Consider the following 23840-nt stretch of genomic DNA (forward strand, 5'->3'; position numbering starts at 1 on the left):
GGTGTCAGGGACCGGCAACTTACTGTTTGTACCAAAAACCTCGCCTGGCGAGTGTTTTCGTCGGTAAACCACGGCTGGCCAACGAAGGCGACCAGGCGGAGGATGGATAATATTTTATGCTACGCTTTCTTTGCAAAATATTTCATCCATTCATACCACTTTGCCGAATCTGCTGGCTGCTGGTGGGTTGCTGTTTGGGGCCATCCTTCAGCGTCGCTTTTTGGGTGCGCCTCATTGAGCAATCTTTGTGTGTCCAGCAACCCAATTCCATCGCTAGGGCAACGGTAGAGAGACCGATGGGCAGACAAATAGACAATGACAGCAGTCGAAACTGTTGTCCAACACGACTTTGTCAGCAGGATTTTTTTTTTTTTTTTGGCTGGCCCGTGGTCCAGAAAGGCTTACCTCCATTGGCGGAGTGGTTAGTTAGGCTCCCTCGGGAGGAATTTTCTTCTCAAATTTTGTGCTCGCGGCGGAAGTGGTGGAAAACAATGCTTCCTTACGATGGCGTCCCATCCTGTCACGAGAGCATATCAAACAAAAGATCAGTGCCGTAGCCGCAGGATAAAGTAGCATTATGGAATGCAGTGCCATTTTGGGTCATAGCATAAATGATGCCCGTGAAAAGGAGATCACCGCAAAAGGTTGGTGAAATAAAGTGATAAAACACTTTAAAAGCAAATGTTATGCTTCCGTAAGAAATAATTATCATTAGGTTAAACTTGGCTTAAAGAGTGGTTTAATAAGCTGGAAGTGAATTTGATGCAGGAGAAATTCTAGCATTTCCACAAAGTAAGTCAATATAGAAATTTTCCCCGAAATAAGGCAATAAGTTGAAGAAAATATTGCAGTCCGAGAAAAAGGACTTCATTCATTCTTCCCACTCGAAACGGTCCAGCGTTCGTCATTCAGCCCAAGAAACACGCCCAAACATCTCAATGGATTGGAATTCATCATCAGCAAAGCCGCAGTCACATCAAGCTGTTGTCAATCAATTCGGACAGTGCTGGGTGGGAAAGTCAACCGTCCTAGTCTCCCCCACTCTCTCTTCCTGTGCCGCCGAAAACCCGCCAACGCGAACAAAACGGAGCGCCGGGTTGGCGCCCGAAAAATCAATGCCCCACCGTCGCCGAAAAATGCCGGGCACCGGCTGAACTGCGCCCGTAGTTCGGAGTTTATTTACCGCAAATGATCACAATCGGAAAAGCACACAAACACGCGTACACAGTCCGGAATCAGCTCCGAATGCTCTGGCAACTCGAAGGCAATCGAATTGCGAAATGGGAGTTCGATTTGCAGTGGATGCTTCGTTTTTCTTTTCCCGGAAAAACCCTCTCAAGTAAGGCGGGTGGCCAGCTTGTATTTGCCTGCAGCCCGCTTAAGGACACACAATTAACGCTCGAGGACGTATCGGAATCGAACGGTCTGGAAATGTTTTCCCATTTTCCAAGAAACGGCGGCCAGCCTGGAAAGTGTGGTTTGTTCCCGCAAGTGGAAATAACAATTCGTCGACAAGTTGAACCGGACGATTTTCGACTGTTCGACCGTTCGAGAGTGAATATTGAGGCCTCCCGATCGACAGCCGGTCGTCAGTCGCTGTGTTGATGGGGGAATGTTTGCCATAGAATTATCTTTCCCGCACTACGTCTTCGTTGCCAAGGATGCCGGCCGAACTCGTTCTCGCATAGATTGTGTACGATGTGGGTCGCTCGCCTTCCCATGACCTACCGCCAGCACCAGCAATGTGTAAAGCTTTCCACGAAGAGTGCCGGAAGAAAGGGCGGAGAAAACATCGATTGGCAAAAGGAAGCGAAAGTTCACTGTCCTCTCTGCACTGCACTGTTGGCTCTTGTGGTGTAAGAGTGTGCAAAATCGAACGCAAACAACGGAACATTAATCTTCATCAGAAAGGATCAACTACACACTCGCCTTCAAACGGACGCGTTCATTTCGACGTTTGGCAATCGGCGGCCCGGGCGGTGGATTCGGAGGAGGAGAGATGATCGGTGGCCGGGACTGGAGAAAGCTACGCCAGATCCTGTGCCCTCCCGATAGCGATTGTGATGGTTCACGGACAGCTGTGAATGAGTGGAAGTCACGCTTCCGACACTCCGGAACCAACATCCGGTGGCTTCTTATCGACTTTACAGACTTGAAAGTGCCCAATCTCGGATTCTTCGAGTGAGTGAGTGTGTGTGTATGAGTATGTGTAAAATTATCTCTATTTCCACTCCGGGCGAAAGAATGATGCCAGCGGTGGATTTTCGGCGAACGTTCGACCGAGTGCACTTGCAGCACGAAAAGTGATAAGTCATTGTCTGATGAATGGTATTAGATGATGGTTGAGAAGTGTGAATGGAACAATCCATTACTATTTATCATCCTTCACAGTGTTGTTATTGGATGGCTGCTTCGCTTCATAGTTTGACAGTTTTAATAAAAGTGATGCATTTTCACAATTCTATTCATCATGAAGCAAACATTTAATTCAATATAGCGGTGTCCAGGATAAAAGTTACAGCATTGGGAGCAGAAATAGGAAAGCTTAATATCGATTTATGATAAGCAATGTGGCTTTACTAAAGCATCAAGCTTAACTTTGAGATAGAAAATGAAAACTCATTACTGATCAATTCAGTATTTGATATGGTAAGTAAACCAGCTTCGTGCTGGTTTAAAAATAAACGAATTAAAATTACTAATCCACACAGTGTTTCTATAAGAGTATTTTATATCCATATATCAAACAGGAAAATATAGACCTTCCGGGGACGGATCATAGTATAAACAAATAAAGCAATCGCTTGAGGCCTCGAGCTTTCAAAGAGCATCGTGCACATCGACAGAGATGTATATAGAGATGTAGATGTAATGTCTCCGCTTGGATTTTGACGCTGGCCTAGTCAAAAACTTAGATCTGTTAAAGGCCTTCAACTTTCATTTCGCTATGGGATTCCTACGATTCCAAGACAGTGTCTTACGATGTTACTTGCCACTATTACTATACCGCTGGTTCAGGAGGCACATAGATTCGAACCAGAAAGAATCGTGCTGGCAACAGCAAGAAACTTCGATGGGTACGCAGCCAGCTGATTCACGAATGAAGACGAAACGACCGATCCCACACATCTCATCCTGGCTGAATTGGAAACACAGAGGGGTATATTTTTCCTGACATAGCTCTTTACGGGTCATGGGTTTGTCCGCAGGTATTTCGTCGAGAAAGCCATCTAGGACGGCTCCTGATGCGGTGGACATCATGGCGAGCCGTGTCGATGTCCATGATATTATCGTATCTGACAAGAGAACATCGGTTATCTTCAGAACTCTCCTGCTAAAAGACACGCATCAACCGCAGCGATGGGTCATCAGCGATACGGCGACAGGAGTAAGCAGATCGTAATTGCAACCGACGATGATTCTATGAGAATTCGGCACACACGTCCCGGGATAGTGTACTACTCATCTCAGCGTATCTGCAAGGGCGCATTAAGACTAGCATAGGTTTAATGCGATCATAGACGTCCGTCTCCTTCTACGAGATTACAGCAATGAATCTCATACTGCCAGGAGAGGAGTGTGTTTGGCAGATTTGATATCTTCGATTCTACAACCTCAGGAGCGGTATGGCTTGTCATTATCTGCCATCTTGTGTTAAGGTGTAGAACCATGTTGGGATGAATTAAAGAAAAAGAGTGTACCGGCGATGGGAATGTATCAACAGTTCGTTTAATCATGAAAGTAAAATCTAATTGATCTTGTGTAAACGCACCTTTAAGAAACAAAATGATTCTAATTAATTAGCTGCTGAAAGACATGTCACATATGTACAAGCTATTTATTATTATTTGATTTGACTACTGAACACTAACTAATCTGTAGACGACAATTTTGAATAGCTAATCTTGTAAAGAGCCTTTTCAAAGAATCCATTTACAAAGATATTCACTCATTAGAAGCGTGTGCAGACGTCACACTTAAAAGCCATCATTAGCACTGAACTATATCAGTCCACGAAGCACGTAGACTCGCGTCTGTAATGAGTACCATAGAAATAAAACAGCCATAACAGCCCCTATAGTACAACGCCATGCGGTAGGTTATGGGGGGAAAACTAACGTGATACCGTCACTCCATAAATATCCTTCCCAGCAGGTTAAACCCCCATGAATGAGCTCCCCCATTCATAAGCTCCTTAACGCAAGAAGTCACCCGTATGCGGTCAGGCTGCACCGAAGGAAAGGCCAAAGTACGACGACGACGACGACAACAATTCGTCCCGGCAGGCTCTAACACAGTTCGGGCTTGACATTTGCCTGACGGTGAATAGGAAACGCAATTTATCGTCCAAAGAAGCTTTGCGTCTCATCCACTGCATTAGGATAGCTGAGATGAGCCTGCGATGGGATTCCTTAGCCCCTTAGGCTCTTATCTGGCAAAGGTGTGTGTGTGTGTGTGTGTGTGTGTGTGTGTGTGTGTGTGTGTGTGTGTGTGTGAATATTATGGGCTCAAAATTATGCCTCTTTTGTCCACCAGACACTCATGCTGGTAGGATGTGTGCACGGATGTGCTTGCAATGCATTAAACGACAGCGGATGCGTGTTTGTGTTAATTGCGTTTGCGGGAAAGATGGAAAGGACGGGACGATGCAAGCCCCTGGAAATGCACTCAGTTGTGCAGCGTACAAACAAACGCAGATAAATTGCTTTATGATTCTTCTATGGGGCGTGTTACAGATCACCTGAAGCTTTAACAGGAGTAGTAGAAGTAGTCGAAATGGTTGTTTATATTGCAATTATGAAGTAGCCTTAAACAGCTGGAAATTCTTCGATCACTTGCTTTTATCTTTAATTTCTCAATCAATCCATAGCACGAACCAAACCGCAATATCGCAGCTGTTATTTCGTCGGGCTTACCAGCTGTTTGTTGTGTTATTGGCAGCAATAGCCAATGTTTGTTCAAACATCGCATCAAACCCAACAACAGCCCGGGAAGGAAGCCACAACGATTTGATGAATGAGCCCATTCGATGGTTCGTTAATTGAAATCCCTGTACCCGTCAATGGATACATTTTCTATTGGGACTGCCGATAAACAATTTGTTGCCGCAATGGATTGGAAAATACACAACAGCCGCACGGAACATTCTGCTTTCATCAACAGCAACGGAACAGGGTGCTTTTGAGCGAATAGCAGCGATTTGTGTATCGAACGAACGGTGATCAATCGACTTGCCTTCATCCTCAGGCTCGTTTGTTTGACTGAAAACTTTGGCTAATTTTTCCTCACACTTGCCACTAATAACCAGCTTCCTCGCTGGATCGTTCCAATTTATTCGTCTGGCAGTGTAGTGCCTTGATGTTCACCAATCGTCGGATGAACCGTGAAGTGTTTCCGGTTAAATGCTCATCTGGCTTCAATCTGGCCGGAGAATAGTTCACACCCTCGCTACAGATGCTTTTCTGTGCATAAATTACATAGATAACGAAAACAATGCTTTTCTCTACGTTCGTAAGTAGAGAGCGTCACAACAAGGGGATCGTTATTGGCAGGATTGGGTTGGTTCCTCGTTCCTAGTAAACCTCAGTATGCTTCAAACGGAATACGAATTAGAGAGGGACGGAACTTGTTCCTGACGATTATTAAATAATACGGAACCAGTTCCAGAAGGTAGGTGGAAACGAACTGTCCGGAAGTGTCAGTACTGGAGGAACCATTGGAACCGTCTGGAATTGAAGTCGGCAACTATTAGTGGCCGAGAGCCCACTTCTGGGGTTTGGAGTAAAAGGGTACAACTATTTTAAATCTTTGTATGTGTTGATGATTTTTTGTGACTCTGGTAATGCGACGTCAAGCGTCATCAAAACTGTCAGTCCATAGAAACCATTCACCAAAGGAATGATTACGGGTAGTTCCACCGATTCTGACAGTTCCAGACGATTCCGGGGTTTTCCAGGTTGAGTCGGCTATTCCATTTCCTTGGAATCGGAACCGAATTTAAACCGGCTGGATCGGGAGTGGAACTGTGGGTGCATTCCAGAGAACCCATCATTTATGCGAATAGATGCCATCGCCATCGGAGAAAAATGATCCAAGTCCTGTTGTGATCAGAAACAGCATGTTCGTGGAACAATCTCAAACTAACGCCAACGCTTAATGCCTAGAGTTTTTAAATTTCAATCCTAGTACTAGCTTACTTATATGTTATCATGATCTTGTTTTGCTTGATGTTTGTAGCGATGTATAATAGAAACTGCGATAAGATTTTTATTACCTTACTTATCGCGATGCGTACAAGATAACTTCCATTCCTTTTACTTATTTCCACAAAGCACGAGTACTATAAACTTAATCCCAACAAAAAATATGTACCTATTTGATCGTTATGCAAAACGAAAAATCAATACATACCGTCGAACAGATTAAACAGAGCTTAGAGCATATTCTGTTGACACTGAAAGCATCTAATAGTTCCGAAATGCGAGTGGCAGCATCCATCCGCTTTGTTTCGTGACTGCTTTTCACGTGATGTTTTCCAACCCGAAACCCGTACCTTTTCCCTGGGCACGGGGCTCGTATTTGATTTGTTCGAGGAAACCGGGCAAATTTTCGGTACCAGACAGGAAACATCGCAATTGTTCTACAAATCGCATTGACTGCTGAGCAAATACAAACAGGCACACACACACACACACACGCAGGAAGTAAAGGCAATCTCGCTCAAACAACAATGGTCCTGGGCGGTTGCTTATAAAAACCGTTTGTGTACCCAGCAACGGCACTGTCGGGCGGCAAGCATTTTCAAGTGCAGTGCAATCGGTTTTAAATTCGTTTGAATTTCGAAATATGAAGGTAGAGGATAAGCAAAAAAAAAAAGCTTGAACTCGTTTCCACCCAACGTTCGTTTGATTGTTCTGTAAACGATGGCGCTAGTTGTGTACTTGTTGTGCAGGAATGATTCATATTCACAATCTAGTCAATGCTTTTCCACTGAAAAATCGACTCTCGAACTCTTAGTAAGCGTTATAGAAATTGTTCAAATTGTTTAGGCATAGCATTACTTGATGTTCTAGAAGAGAACACCAAAAGGAAGCGGCGCCATAGCTGCAGCTCACTTTGACAGAATCTCATTCATCAACTGATTATTTCATTCATTTTCTCAGCCAAGCAATACACTCAAAGTGGAAGAAAAAAGGGGAAACAGATGCTGACGCCACGGGCATGCGCGATTAAGGCAAATTTCATTAATAAACTCTATCATGTTGGAAGAACTTTTCCGCCGGGTAATGGATCATTTTATGATCGTCCTAGGGAGGCTATGTCGCAATAAAACTACCTTTATAAACGCTGGTAAATCCCCTTCAAATGAGGTATTCAACATAAATGTGACGCATACACAGGAAAATGCTAAAAACGAATCGTAAACGCACCCGGAATACACAAAAGTGCTTCGTTATGTTTGCAAATTGCATACCCAGCTCAAAAATTGCCAAGTGAAAATCGTAAAGTGATAAGTGCGAAGATTGTTTATTTGCTCGCTTGGCATCCGTGCGCACGCGAGTCAAGTGGCTGCGATGATGGCGAAGAAGAAGAACAAAAATGAATGATTACCCTTAACAGTATTGTTACGACAATGTATTGAACCGTAAAGGATGGGTGGGTGGGTGGAAAATGGAATATCGGAAATCAGTGAAACATTAATAACGAAAATTTATGTTCACACCTCAGCCGCCGTTCCACCTGGCCGTTTCCTGGCAGGTCAGACTTTGGCGTCTGATCAATCGATCGATTGGTTAGGCGCTGAGCGTAACATTGGCCATCTCCCGCGTACCGTGCAGAGTGTATTTATTTTCCAGTTTACGTCAACACCTGGCATCGTGGCGTCATGTGCATGGAAATTCTTGCCCCGACGTTCGGGGGACGGCGAAAAATTCGAGTGGAAAATTATCATAAGCCAATATACAAATGATGATTACACGCATTTCAAAATGAACTTTTCTCGCACCGTGTCGGAAACTCTTCTGTCTACCGGCCCGATACGGGGATAGGGAAGGATGAAAATTGACTATGCTTGATGTGGCCATAATTTATGCCCATTAAATTACACGTCAACAGTTCCGCGAGATTGGTGTGTATGTGTGGTTGTTGTTTTTTCGTTTTTTTTTTGTCGGCATAGATCTTGAATGAACCGTATGATTTAGTGATGACAGTGGGGTGTTTCAACCTGGATGCTGGTAACATCACGTGTGTTGTATCATTCATTATGCATTTTGTTCGCTGATAGTGCGACGAAACATCGGCCTTCGGGTGGAGGTCGTCGACATAGCTCGTCATGCTGTTAATTAACGAACCTCAGTTCGCTGTACGGTGGTTGGGGTTGCATGCGAAAATTGTGAATTAGCAGAGGAATTGGGGATAGAGCAATGAAGACTTTGTAATGCCTGGCTGATGCGTGATGATGCATTGATTAGGATTTGGCTCGGAATAATGTGTAGCGGGTTGGGGCAGTTTGCTGGCCAAGGCTTAAGCGTCGTCGGTCTGCACACGGGAGAGCCGGGGAACAAATCCCACCCAGACCGTCTCTCCAAACGTAGGACTTATGAGCAAAATCATCAGGCTAGAAATGTCAGGCCTGTACCTTTCAAGGTTGTTACATTATCCCTAGTCCATGTTGGACAGGAACATTATCCGTAGTCTAGTTTAGGATAAGCATTTTATGAAGCTGCTTTATCAAGTATCATTTTCCACCTAAAAAACAGTGTACCGCAAAAACCAAACAGCACAATCCTACAAATCATGATTGGTCAAATAAATCTCCCAGTGACCCATTTGCCGTGTGATACACAGATTAATCAAATGATTATTTATCAACCATCCCTCCTCCTGTACGGTTGCCAATTCGATTGATATCTGCGATTAGTTTAAATTAGTGATTTTGAAACTCTTGTTTCAGTTCGTTCCGACAGTAATGTGCATTCACGTTCACGCTGGTTGATTTGCAGTGCGTGCATTGAACTACCGATTTACATCACACTCGTCCCCACCACCACATCCATCCGGGCAGACGCTGGTGGGCCGATGTACTGGCCACAAATGACATTTGCAAATTAACACCACCAAACCGCCGCGAGCAGCGAACGCATCGGCCTCAGGCACTACGATGTTACGATTTGCATTTGCAAATCCAAACACGTCCTCCCATCCCGTAACCCTGTCCCCGTTAAGCTTGCGGTCGTACCACGCCAATTACGCGACAGTCAAAACCTAATCAGGAGCTGGAACCCCCCCTGGAATCGATCGAGACCTTCCTCCGGTGGTCTCGTGGGGAGCACTTCACGCAACGGTGTGCACGGTGTGAATTTACCAAATTGCTGTTTTTCATTAGAGGCTCATTGTGGCAAAAGTGGGCACGTGCCACTGTGGAACGAAGCGACCGAGGCTCACGTCGGGCAGCGTGTGTCCGTATGTCGCATGAATATGCACTATATTAACACTTCTGCACAACCCACAACAACAAAAAACACCTCCTCCCCTCTTTTAGCTGCACATTTCATGCACAAACACGGTTTCTAAAGAACTGCCAAATGCATCCCATGGCACATGGTGAAGTTTGATCGCACGGCACCAGTACCGAAACGTATCATCTCTTGCACAATAATCTTTGACCGTGGTCTGCTGCAAGTAGCAGCCTGGCGCGTATACACTGGCTGGCACAGAAACACCGTTCGAAGGTTGCACGATTGAAGCGTCACGGTAATCGGACAGGTCTTGGACAGTCTTTATCGCAGGCCGGTGTGGCGCAGGCCGGAGTAAGGTGAGCTTCAATCGCACGGGAAATTAATCACACGGTAATGGAGACGGCGTTTAGCATGATGTGCAAATTTAAACGATGTTGCTGTTTGGTCGTGATGTATGGACCATTAGTGCGATTGCTGCTTACCCGGCAAGGTTCAAGTGTGTGTATGTATGATTGCGGATGATCAATTGTGCTATGATAGAATGTAAAGGGTCTGTATGTTTAAGTAGTTTGAAGATTAACTCAACATCCTCCGGAAATTGGGGCAAGTGTGCCACTTCAAGGAATTTATTCTGTAACATTTCTAAATCTATTTAAAAGAAGTAGGATTTGCATTCAATGCCATTTTACACTTATTTTTTGCACTATTTGTGGGGCCCAGGAATAATAAAATTCACAATAATCATCTTCCGATTCGCCAGAGACAACGGTCTTATCCTTTGGTTCCGGATCCCCATTATCCTTCCGATCCATATCCGCCATTCCTTTTGTTGTGTTGTCGTTGTCGTAAGTGTTAAGTTTTTTTTTGTAATGCCACGGGTGATCCATTGACGAAGCAACAGTATCCGGGGCCAAAGTCGACACTGTCGTAAGAAGAGAGGCAGACTTTTCTGCAACAGTGTTCTCCATCTCTTCCTAGCCTTGATGGAGCGAGTTTGGTCTTGCTGGCGTTGGGTTCGGAGGTTGTCGGCGGGTTCAACCCCGTGTTTAGCAGAGATCCTGCTATTACGGGATAGAACTCACCGATAGCTTTCGAGTTCTGTGCTGGCTTGGTCGAGCTGGACTATCACTGTTGGGCAGTTTGAAGATGGCTGTACGCTGGCAAATGTTTGTAATATTTAGATTACTGTTTTCTTCTTGTATTGTAAGAGTCTAGATCCGCTTCACGGAAAGACGTTCCGTTTCACACACCACACTTCCACCAACATAGCAACAGAAAGCAATAGACCCGGACCAAACCATCGATACAACCTCCACAATAGACCCGAACAACCACACTGCAATCTCCACACACCGACAACCGAGTATGCCCGGGATAAGGCAGAGTAACAGGGAGGAAATGTCTTGGTATTTCTTTTTGAATTTTTTGTGTTTTTTGGATATTTGTACATCGTCAGCACATGCGGTGCTGACAATACGGCTTCAATTCGTCATAATTGAAAAAAAATTAGGGCGGTATGATGGTCGAGTCGATAACGGCGCCGGTCTTCACACGACCGGACCGATGTTCAAAACCCATCCAGACCGCCTCAAAGGACGCCGGGATGACTACATTGCTGCGGGTAAAATCAAGTCACAGGAAGCCAGAAAGGGCAGGCTACGATCTCTCAAGGTTGTAAAGCCAAGGAAGAAGATTAAGCTCTCTACGGAAGCCCTAAACATCTTTCAAATAATATGTATACTGGGGGGATTGATTGTCATATATATTGCTGTCCTGGAAACATTCTTCTTTTTCTTCTTCTTCTTCTTCTTCTTCTTCTTCTTCTTCTTTTTCTTCTTCTTTATTTATCTTCATATTTGACTTTATTAAACCCTCTTAGCTGAATAGCCAGTTCCGACGCTGGTAAGACAGTCCAGCCTGCATACAATACCTAGAAACCTTAGTTCAGTAGAATTGTAAACATAGACCAATTTACAATTCCGTCCAAGAAATGTTTCGTTTTCTCAAAGTTACAGCTTGATCCTAACGAGGATATCTGGAAGCATTCCTTAAGGGGTAAGTTTATGCTGGTCAAGCAGTCATTCCTTGACCACTTAGGTTGCACGCACACGCAGAGAAATTTCAGCCAATTTAACTAAACATTTATAAGAAGACATCTGGAGTAAGAAATTATGCTGATGCCATCTTAAGGAATTTCAAAAGTTTCAATATTTCAATAGAATAAATTAAAAATATGACGAGTGTGAAAAATAGTACTTTGGTTACTTCTAGATGGTACATCATTTCTTATAAAACGCATTTAACGTTGTAGTAGTGACATGCTGCAGATAATGAATGTTTTGCCTCCAACGCTTCGAATGACAGACATTCCGTCAAGATTTCAACGAAATTATCATTTCCACGTCATAATTCCTACGATATACAAAGCGGACGCCAAGCAGTGGGCTTTCGAACCAAAACTAGTAATAAGTTTGAGCACAGAATAACTCAAACTTGGATGCTTTTTTCTAATCCTCTTCAAAAGTATTATTTCATTTTTTTGACTTGACATGTTAGCACAAAAAATCATCAGAGTCCAAAGAGATTCAATTATGTGTCCTTGAACAGTTTTGTGGATCAATCTCCTTCGTTATGATTTTGACTCCGTTGGCTTTGTGCCACATTACCGTGTTCTTCGCGTAATGCATCAAAATATCAATGCACCAAATGCACCAATATATCAAATGTGGCCAAAACAGTACTGGATTATGATGCGTTCGTATGACAGTATAACGTGACAGGCACAGTTTTCTTGGAGGTTCCTAGCATTTTGACCACATTCCTTAGAGAAGTGTTTATTACTTGCCCAATTTTTTTATCCAGATTTTGCTTCATAAGTCTGGATTTATGTCCAGGATTTCCCATGTCAGGAAAGGCATCCTCCTTATTATAATGAGTGTATATACACATAGATTGAGAGGTTGAAATGTCAACAAAACACCAGGTAGTAGTAGGAGCAACTCACTAACATAATTCACAGAGCAACTCATCAGTATATATAACGAGCCTTACGCGACACTGATCACCTATCGAAGTAATAGAACAAGTTGCACTAATTCTAACACTTTTCATATCACACGTCACAAACTCATCTTCAGGGATTGTATTCCATAGTTCCACCTACCTGTACATCGCCCCTCTCGCTTTCTATCACAGCTTGGCTTAGATGGTTGTTCTTCGGCGTGACCGGCAGATCCGTAGCTACCTCCGGCCGGTTGCGCGTCGTGAAGGGTAACGCGCCCGTTTGCCGCCCAGCGGTAGGTGTGGTCCCACTTCCGGCGGCCGGCACCACCCGACCCGAGCCACCGATCGGCGGTGTGCCGCCGGTGGTCGAGAAGCTGGGATTCGTGGCCACACTGTTGAAGCTGTCGAGCGAGGCGGTTTGCGGCATGTAGCTCTGATAGATCGTGTTGCTCCCGAACGGAGTCGTACTAATGCTGACCGGTCCATTGGTGAGCTGTGGTGCCCGGTGCGTCGTGTTGTACAGTGGTCGTTGCACTCGATTGAAGTGGTAAATGCTTCGGCCGTGACGCGCCCATGGTGGAAAGAAAGAACAGAAAGAGACCACGATAGAATGTGCACGATCCGAGGGTTGTTGGGTGGTGGTGGTGGTGGTGTTGGTGGCGGTGCTGGTGGTTGTACATAAAAGGAGCCCGGCCAGCCGCCAGGTGCGTGAGATAGCGCAATCGAGACACCTTGGCACGCCGATCGAGATGCGAAGGTTGGACAGATGGACAGCTGATCTGGCCCGCTTACCTTGGTGAGTCAAACTCATTCCGATTGCTCTGATGACGTGACGATATCGATGACATTGCCCGGTCACCTCGGGCCGCTGCCATCATGTAGGTCCACATAGCGGCTCATTTCATCGGGTTTCGGGTCGGTATGCAAGCGAACGCGCCCTATCGCCTCATGCACCTGTGCGTCGGTAACGGAAACAACCCAGACTGGTGTGACGCTCGATTCCGGGGGTTGATTGTGGAAAACACGGACCGGTGTGCTACACGAAGCACACCCTATGCCTTCGACGGTAGGCTGATTGAAACTGACAACGGTAACTGATGGGTTCGGAAACAGCAACTGCTTCGAAATCGGACCCGTATCGTTCACTTTCCACCGGTTCACAGGCTGGCGTTTGGAAAATGGTACAGTTCGACCAGCATTTACTGGAGATGCGTATTTTGCGGCACTTTGGAAAACTGTCGGGTCAAGGTTGAACAGAGCAGATGCTCCGATGCTGTCGTCGTGCGAAATGCGGGTTCCAATTTATCAGGTTTCTAGGTGAATCGTACGAGTTCAGCAACCGTGTCAATTTGTAGCCGTTATCATCATCGGAATGTGTCCAAATGCCTAAGGTGACCTCGTTACGATTTTCTGTGAAAGAAAAAATGGAATGGAAAAGAGAGCTTCAGAAAAGTTAAACGCACACAGTTCATTGAGAAAATAAGAATTGAAATCTATCTGCGAGACACGAATATTGGAAGGAAGCAGCCCGAAAACCGCGCCAACCTCGCGTCTCGGCAATCGCATTAGATACACATAAATGATGGTGCGTGTAATGATGAGCACGACTTTGCGTTTCCATCGCTGGTAAGAATGATTACAGTGAGAAAAAATTGGGCAGACCTGCTTCCGCAAAAAGTTCTGGTGAAGTGAAATTGTAAATAAATCTTCGCTGCCCCAGCTTGATCGTCTCATCCTGGGGAATGTTTTTCTTTTGCTCAACGATACTGTTGTATATTTTTGCTCGGTGTGAGGGCGTTCACACCATTCGTAACGGAGTGAGTGCGAGTGTTTACGGAGCGTGCGAACTGATGGTTCGATAATTGCCGAAAGAAGCACCTGCGATAACGAGGTTCACGTGCCCGGAACGTGTCCGCAGTACGTAGCCGGGCTATTTTGGACTGCTTTATTAAGTACTGTTTCGTTACGCGTTGTTTCGCTTTCATTGGTTTCGGCGGCGATGGGAGGATTGCTCACGATCACGTTATTAAATGTCGGCGAGATTAAGATCCTTGTCGTGTTTAACGTGTTGAATCATGTTAAAATGCGCTTCGATCGCTACGTTACGGGGAAGGAAGGCGATGAATTACAACACTCGACACTTAAGCACTTATTCGCTGTGAGTGGACGTGGATCGAGAAGGAACATTAATGCGTTCTATAGTTGAAAGTTGGAAAAGGATATGTTAGGAATAGATAAAAATATATCTTGAGCGTGATTTAGTTCCTAAAGGTTATCATAAAAGTGTGTATCTTCTTGTATTTCTTGTACACGACCACTAGCAAGAAGACCCTTAAAGAGTACTCAAGTTACCTTGCAGTTTTAAAATAATCCACATTCTGATGATTTTTTCATTTACTTTCATACAGCAATTTTTGTTTTCTTCGATGTTTTTTCATCATCCTCTCCAAAAAATTCATCGCACACATTTACCATTTTTACGAATTTGTGACCCTCATAAAAAAAGGAAGATAGCCTCTCGCCTATCCTTTTCATTAGAAAGGGTTCCAAGCGCGAAAGAATTGGGTGAAGAGTATGTGATTCTTTCGCAAAATTTCTCGGGGAAAACCATTTTTATATGGTGTTTTTCTATATACCCCATAAAAACAACGCTCGAACGTTCTAGGAGGGGCGTTTTGTTTTCGGTGTTGTCTGACCATCACCGTTAAAGGGTTGTTTTCGTTTCTTGTTTCGTTTACGGTTGCTAGAAAGAATGCAGCGAGTTCTTTGTGTGTGTGTGTTTTTCACCAGAAATCTCAGCACCAGACATTCCGTCTGCTTCCGTTGCTAAGGAAACCCTGATGATGGTGCTTGGACTGGACAGACCGTATCATACGATATTTTCGAACACTGCAGCTCATGTTTCTGATGAATTCTACACGTATGCAGACGGAAAGTTTATGATTATTTAGAAAAAATAAGGATTATTTAGATTTTTTAAACAAAAATAACTTTATACAATAAGTATAACACTTAATTTGATATAAGAAATTTGAAAATTTTTATATGAAAAATATTTTAAAAAATGAAAGAAGCGAACATAAGTTAAATTTAAATTGAAATCATATTGATCGTGTACGCTTCACACCACCATCCCTGAAAGCAACCATTAGCGAGCAAGTAAGTGCAAAGTTTTATCTCGCAAACTATCACGAACCCATTTTATGGCCTTTCCCATTAACGGTTCCGTTTTTCGAGCGAATCTTCCGAGCGGGGTAACGCTGCAGAAAACGGATTTATTTCACGAAAGTGTGCAGTCAAGTTAATCGAGAGTAGCGTGCATCCTACAAATCATCCCAGGCTGCATAATCTCGACGCCGTTGCAGGCGTGACGTAAAACTTTCCAACAACTCCTTCCATCAACGGGCGGTAAAGCTATTCTTCAACCTGTCAGCAACAGCGGCAGCACTCGACAGAAGCGTAACGCAACTCAACCCTTCCAGCATAATCGATGATCCATTCATTGGAAAGTTTTTATCACCGGTTCATCCCTCTCGGTTACCCGGGGACCACTTGTCCCGCTCTTTGTATCAGTTTACACCGCTGTTGTAACACTGTCTCCATTGCATTGTATGAAAAATGGCTACTCTGCCAACTCCCGCAGGTTGACCTGTTTCTAGTTGTACGTTCCGATTCCGAACCGATTCACACAGGACAAATGGGGGAAAAGTGGCTTTTCCCCGGTTTGTCAAACACTCAAACGATCATGGCGGATGGACCATTGAGCGGGCGTTAAATAATGAAACCAATTCACCGTTTTTTTCACGCCTCTATTACCCTCATTAACCCATTTATTGTAAAACTCAATTAAATCAGATGAGAAAGTTGCAGCTACCGTTTGCGAGCGGTCGGGAAAAACAACCTGTTGCTTTTGGTGGGGAAAACGGATGAAACACTCGAGGGTCCAATAGGCAAACAATTAGGTGGAAATAATGGATCTTTTATTGTTGTGGCTATTTCAAGTTGGGATTGCTATTCATTTTGTTGAAGTATGGGTTTACATGGATGTATGTATTATGCAGTAACTTTAAGGAATAATGAAATATCTAACTAACAACGAGAAAAGTAGACCACGTTATGGGACTTTCGAAATGTAGATGTCATTTTCATCATGTCATCATGAAAGGAACTTAATTTTGAACTAATGCTACTGTAGATTAGAATGGCATTGTCGCTGTATAGAATAGTATGAAGAAAAACAGTCACCGTGTAGGATAATTTTTCGAAATAGAATATGTTGACGGATTACCATGAAGAATATGTACGATCAAACTACGACAGGTAGAAGCTATACATTCACCAGCACTGTAATATTCGCTATACTCTGTTAATGCATTACAACCTTTACATTTTAAAGTTTTATTCATAAAGGTTTGGCCGTATTGATTACAAATCGAATGCATATAACAGAGGTCTGGAACCCTTTCCTTCTCCAAACCGTGAAAAGGCTTATCCCGGGACTTTTTGGATTTAAAAGAATAACATTAAACGTTTTGGAGCCGTTCGTAGAACCACGGGCCTCGAGCAAAACATGCTTCTCGAGCGAGCAGCCGACAGTCTGACTGTGGCTGACTGATCAGTCGACGCGTTGCTGACTGACTGATCTTTGTCGACTAACCGATCTCTACCGACTGACTAACTTAGGTCAGATGTTTTATATTTTAAAGAATATTTAGGACACAGATCGTGAGAGTATTTTGAAAGGAAATTCTAATTTAACCCACGTTCCTGAACATTCTATATCTGATCTGTACTTTGAGGTTGAAGTCTGAACAAAAATCCCTAAACTCACTGACATACACTTTTCGCAGCCGAGATACCCACAATTTAGTTGCAATGTATCTCTATTGTGGCTTAATGCACATGTTTACTTCATTTTGATTAGTTAGTGCCGGTTGTCTATGTTTGGTCACCAACTTACTGACTAGACAATTCTCTAGCCCTAATGGACCGCTGTTTTGACCATATCAACCGTACCACACAAGTACATCTCGATAACCCTGGTTTTAGGTAGGAAAGTTGTTGCTAGGTTTAACATTTCTTTTCTTCTTGCTGCAGTTTCTTCCGTGAATCATATTTTTTCAATTCCACTAAAAAATAATTGCAAGCTTAAAACGTTTAAACGCATACGATCGATTTCTATTCAGGCGACTGTAACCAATTAACCTAGTTTGAATGTAGGGGATGAAGAAAATCTAGGTTTTTGTTTTCTGTAAAAGCGCTCACAAACACTTCCCATGTCATAAAGTTTGTGCGCGTTTTGTTCTTTCGCGCCGGTTTTCCTTCCCAGAGAGACTTCCTGTCAAAACTAAACCATCCATCATGCGTTGCTTAACGACCTACAGCAATTCAATTGTGAAATATGTCGCACTCGCAACCGACGTATAACTCGCATCCAATTCCGGACCATTTGCTCCATGCAGGATGCTGCGCATCGTGCCCGAGCATAAAACTTTCGCTCACGCGTTTTTATGCTCTTTATCAAACATAATTAATCGCCATTGTCGCCGTTATCTGGCGGATATCCTTGCCGCCGAATGGAATGTTGCCAACCGAAACGCGAGAGGGCACATAAAAACGAATTCCGTCGGAGAGCAGATTAAAAAAATATTATACCCAAAAGTGGGTTACAACCGTGGCAGGCATCGAAAGGAGCAGAAAAAAAAATCCCCAGTTCGCTCACTCACGGAACAGCGACGCTCAAGGGAAATTGTTTTTCGCTTTTAGTTTTGTGTTTTTTTGTTTGTTTCGCTTTTGTTTTTAGTATTCTCTAACCGTGACTCGACGTTCCGTGAATGTGGTGGTGTTTTTTGCGTTGTGTATTTCATTTACCATCACACTACTATAGTGAAGGATATTTTCTCATCATGCTCTTATAAACCGATTTTACCCAACTGACAGCAACAGTGACAATGGTACAAAAACAAAGCACGGAACATAAAAGTACGAAGGTCCATCGGAAAGGAATTGATTTCTTTCGATTCGTTTTTTTGTGTGTAGGAATGCGTCCGCCGTTCCGGGGCTTCACTTACTGGTCGCAATCGCTACTAAAGGATCATTGAGGACCTTCGGGAGTCAGGTGCTCGATTGAACAATGAGGGAGAAATAATAAAGAATGAATATTATACCACAATTCCTTTTCTCACATTCGGTTCGGTCAGTTCGGCCAGTTGACCCTCGGTCTTTATCGTTCGGCTAGCGCGTTGGCAAACAGAATGGTTGGCAGAGTTTGCAATGTTTATTGTAGTTGTTGGAGCAAAAAGTATCGCTCATCCCTCTCGACCCGGGAAAGCGCTATGCAAACCGACCAACAAAAGCCAACAAAGACCTCGCTTCTTCAAACACCGATTGTGGCTTCGGTGGGTGGTGAAAGGCGAAAGGCCGAAGCATGGAAAGTGGTCAAAAAATAATAAGATATGTCAACAGAGAGGTCCAACAATTTTAGCATGTTTCCATACCAGCCGAGCTCGAGCTCGCTTAGACTTCATTGAAGCAAACCGGGTAGTGGTGCGAGTTGCGGTTGGGTCGAGAATTTTCTTTTTGTTAAGCTTTTGTTTTATCTAAAGCAGAATGTAAAAGAAAATCGCTCAAACAATAAACACATTAACGCAGGCTTTTGTTTGCTTTGGTTTGGTTGATTATTTTTCCTGTCCGGGAATGTTGTTTGATCATATGAATTCGTGAAAATAAAATTCGTTTGTAATTTCCTTAAATTAAAGTGCATTTTTAAGATTGTATTTATGGTAAGGAAACATTTTATTTTGTTTCTATAATACGGGGTGTTAGTTGAGAAGGCAAAATTATCTCGTGCGCTGGACTGATTAGACAGAAGAATTAGAAAAAAAAATCGGATAAAAGTATAGCCAAAGAAGACTGAAGACTGAAAGACTGAAGAAGACCCAGAAATCGCAAGCCAAGATCATTAGAGTATGTGCTGTGCAGTGCTTACTGCCTATCTACAGGCATAGATGATTCAATTCTCTCCAAGAGATTTTACAATATAAGGTGGTCTTATTCTGTTATCTATTATTGTATGTATTGAAGTGAAACCAGCAACAAGATTGTATTCTTTTACATTTCAGAGTTCTGCAAATTATAGGGACATACAGCCATTGTAGTGTCAAAATGTGATGTGGTTGTGATTCTGTGTGAAGAGTTCAACCGTTCAGTGTCTGCAATCAAAGAATCTTCAATTATGAGGAATGTTTGAAAAAAGTAGCAATGAAGTTAAACACTCGAGTTTAAAATGACAAAATAGAGCTGAAATAAATGGACTTCAAAGCTCGTTTAAGACTGTGCGGCAAATGACGCAATTTCTGAAACAAGCGCAACTCGCGATAGCAGTACGCAAGTTAAAACTTTTCTTTCTGAATAGATAGAAAGAGTCTTTTACAGTTCGGTGTCTTGAAATTAACTATTTTATTGAATTCAGCCGATTCCGTTATCGGCCCATAAACGGCCCAGCAGCGATCGCCGCATCAGCATAACTCGTCGCGTTGGATACAACACGACACTCCCAATGCTGATTTAGCGATTACCGACGCTCGTTGCTAACTCGCCCCCCCTCAGATGTGAACGTCCACGATTCACTGTGTTTGTTTAGGAAATGTGACGTAGTCGGGTGTCTGATTTGGTGACGAATTATGTACTGTGACTACCGTTTGCGTGTTTTTGCACCTCTTTGTAAACCAGTAAAGCAATGCTACTCCCAGTATAATGAGAGGAAAGATGATACCTCCGAAAATGTTTATCGTTGGCCAGGTTATTTGAAAAGAGTTGTTTTGTAAGCGAATGTGCTCCAATTCTTTACGTGTCTCGATGTGCAGATTATGTAAATCTTCCAGACTTATGTTCGAAATTTCCAGCTGTCTTTTAATAAACACTCCGTCGAGTGGATATAAGTTCAACGTTCCAACTAGATCGGTGAGTTTGGATGAGTATCTCACGTCGTTTATGTAAATATCGCATGTGTTGAAGCTTATTACGAACGATCCCTGAAGTGTTCTGTTGCTTATACCACAGTTGGAGACGAGTGTAAATTTCTCTACAGAGTTAATCAATATGGCGTGATTATTAATCTGTAATATTTCAGTTTTGGCTGGACTCTTCGTAAAGTTACATTCTGCTTCTCGACCTTCCATTAATCTTGGAATGCAATCTGATTCATCCAACTCTATTTCATTGATTTTATAGATTTTCGGGGTTAGAGTGCTAACACGGTATCTGATTGCTTCGTGAGTTATGAATCTGTCATACTGGAGGTGAATCTTGCCGTCGTGGTACAGGATTGGATAAATTTTTATCTTACGGAACGTTCTTGGGTCGAGTTTGGGTGTTTTTATGAGCAGCATTATTTCTTGGCGGTTGGTGGCGATAGAGGCGTCGGCGTAGGAAAGCGCTTCTAGAGTTGTGTCGAACGGAATGTTTTCTGCTGCCAGGTTTTTTTCCAAACAATTGATTTCATATTTTGACAATATTTTTTCGTTTAAAATATTCGCTTTCGTCATAACTATACTATCAACTATTTCCTGCAGTGTGTCTATCATCTTTTTTAGGTGGAGATAAATATTGATGGAATGAATTTCTAATGATTCTGATCTGAATTGAGTTATTACGTTACGAGTTTTTTCTGTTATTTCTTTAATCTGGTTGTTAATATTCCTATTGATTGTAACTTGTGCATTATTGTCATCGATGAGATTATTAATTGTTTTGTTAATAACACGAAGATCGTTTGCATCTGGTGTTCCTGCAATAAACTTCCAAATTGTTCCTATGGAATCCCAACGTTTGAATCTTTTAGTGGGAAGCATTCTTTTCAATATGGTATTCAGTTCTTCGAATTGGTTTTGGATAATACTGGAAAATTGATTATTGCTCATTTTTTCGAAATCGTCCTTAATTGCTTGAATATAACCCTTATACGCAGTTAAATTGTAATGGTGTATGTAAATATGGCTATCTATCCTTATTCTTGCCCAACCTTCGTCCATTGCAACTATAGGTTGGTTGTCTACCTTCAGAATAGAGATCCTCGGCTCAGCTAGGGTACATACTACAAATAGAAAACTGTAAGAAGAGAACAATGATGTTAGAATGACGGTATTGTTAGCTATCTTATTTTTATATCGTTTTTATGAATTTTTCGTGAATCATTTGTGTTTATAGTGCTTTTGTTTACTTTGTTAATCTTGATTTTCTTGTATCTCGGCTTGTGTTTTAATCTGGCTCTGGTTTTTTCATAAACTGTCATATCCTCTTTTATATTTATTTCCTTTTTTCTCTTATTGTAATATGAAATATCTTTCTCCTGTTTCTTTGTTAAATTTTTGTAAACATTTTCACAAATATCTGATGAACGGACAGACGGTAAAATTATCTCATAAGGAGTATATTTAGTAGTCGAATGAATGGATGAATTATATTTGTGAAGTGAAAGCTCGATTAGATCAGAAATAGTTAAATTGTTGTTCTCAAATTTCGTTATTCGATAAATTTCTAATATGGTAGAATGGAACCTTTCTATTACTCCATTCATTTCACTTCGACCTGTAGCTGTTAAATATATTTGGATTTGGTGGGTTTTATAAAAATCTATTAGATCTTGTGTACCAAAAGATTTTTCGCCGTCCATTACTAATATTTTAGGAGGATGGTATTTTGTAATTATTTCTTTAACTGCCGGAACAATATCTAAGGCGGCTCGCGATTGAATTTCTTTAATTTGAGCGAATTTTGAAAATTTATCGATGTAAGTTAAAAAATAATGTTTTTCGAGAAACATTATATCAATGTGTGCAATTTGGAAAGGGTGTACGGGGATTGGAGTTTGTTGTTGAGGATACCGGATAGGGTTTCGGTCATATTTGTTTTCATTGCAGATACAGCAATTGGAAACAATTTTTTTTATCTTGGCTAGCAGCTTTGGAAAATAGTATTTACGTAAAATTTGCGACTTATTTTCCTGGGCTCCACGATGTGCCCTATTGTGCTCTGCCGTGATTATTTCTCGTTGTTGATCTTCGTCTGTAATGTCTTCCAGAAGATTTTGAGTAAATCGAATCTTAAGGAGCTTCTGACTTCCAAAATACTTCCTATAAACCTCTTGAAATTTTCCCATTATGTCTTCACTCGTGAAAAGTCCGTTTACTTTTGATATTGTGAAATGATCCTTTAGAATCTGTAAAAGAGATGATTCGGTTATTATTTCGGAGTAAATTGTTGTACGTTTAAAATTTTGGAATGGATATTCAATTACTGTGTTTGGTTTCCCTTTTTTCAACACGATCTGGTTGTGAAAAGCATTAAGTGGTGCTTCTGTAGAGATAATGTAAAAATCGTCACTAGTTTGTGATGAATGTTGCGTACCAGTCATAGAGAAAACTATTCTGCTGAGGGCATCTGCTACAACATTGCCTTTGCCTGGTTTATACAAAATCTCGTGGTCATGCTCCTCTAAATATGCTTTCCAACGTTTTAATTTTGCGTTAGTATTTTTTTGGGAGAGGGCAAAAGTAAGTGGTTGATGATCAGTTAATATTTTGAGTTTAGCTCCATACAAATAATTGCGGAAAGTTTGTAGTGACCAGAAAATTGCAAGCATTTCTTTCTCAGGGGTGGAATATTTCTCTTCAGTTTTAGATAGTGTTCTTGATGCGAAGTGAATTGGTTTATCTTTGCCTAATTCACCTTGAGAAAGAACGGATCCAATTGCATAATCTGAAGCATCGGTTGTCAAAATAAATGGTTTGTTAAAATCTGGATAGATGAGAATATCGCTCGATGATAGTATTTGCTTCATTTTATTGAAACATTCGATTTCTTGTTGATTTAATGTAATTTTCTTTTTGGATGTGTCAGATCCCTTTCCCCTTAAAATGTTTGTCAAAGGTTTAGCAATTTTGGCAAAGTCTTTGACAAATCGTCGATAGTAGCCCATTAATCCTAGGAAGGCACGCAAATCTTTAATGGTTTTGGGCACAGGGTATTTATTTATAACTTCTATTTTTTTATGGTTGGGTTTTATTCCCTCTGTGCAAATAATGAAACCAAGAAATTCAACTTCTTGGCGAAGGAATTCTGATTTGTCTAATTGAATTTTTAGTCCTGCATTATTTAATGTTGTCAAAATTGTGTCCAAATTTTTCAAATGATTTTCTAAATCATCGCCAAAAACTATTACGTCGTCTATATAAACGTAACATATTTTTCCAATAAAATTTCGAAGTACATCATCGATAGCCCTTTGAAATATAGCCGGTGCGTTTTTTAAACCAAACGGCATCCTAGTAAATTCGTATTTACCGTTATTAATAGCAAAAGCCGTTTTTTCAATATCTG

The 23840-nt window shown here is 42.1% G+C and overlaps 1 protein-coding gene across 2 annotated transcripts in view; it reads right to left on the minus strand.

Moving 5' to 3' along the window:
- The window catches only part of LOC118514526 (cyclic nucleotide-gated cation channel subunit A), a 117766-nt gene that overhangs the window by 46920 nt on the left and 47006 nt on the right, over window positions 1-23840 (minus strand). For both annotated transcript variants that reach the window (XM_036061500.1, XM_036061501.1), the window contains exons 3-4: window positions 13254-13871; window positions 12622-13015 (exon numbers count right to left, since the gene is read on the minus strand). In XM_036061500.1, coding sequence (XP_035917393.1) covers window positions 12622-13015; window positions 13254-13351 — 492 coding nt within the window. In that variant the 5' untranslated portion in view covers window positions 13352-13871. The remainder of the gene's footprint in view (window positions 1-12621; window positions 13016-13253; window positions 13872-23840) is intronic.

This window comes from Anopheles stephensi, chromosome 3 (genome assembly GCF_013141755.1).
Source record: "Anopheles stephensi strain Indian chromosome 3, UCI_ANSTEP_V1.0, whole genome shotgun sequence".
Classification (NCBI taxonomy): Eukaryota; Metazoa; Arthropoda; class Insecta; order Diptera; family Culicidae; genus Anopheles; species Anopheles stephensi.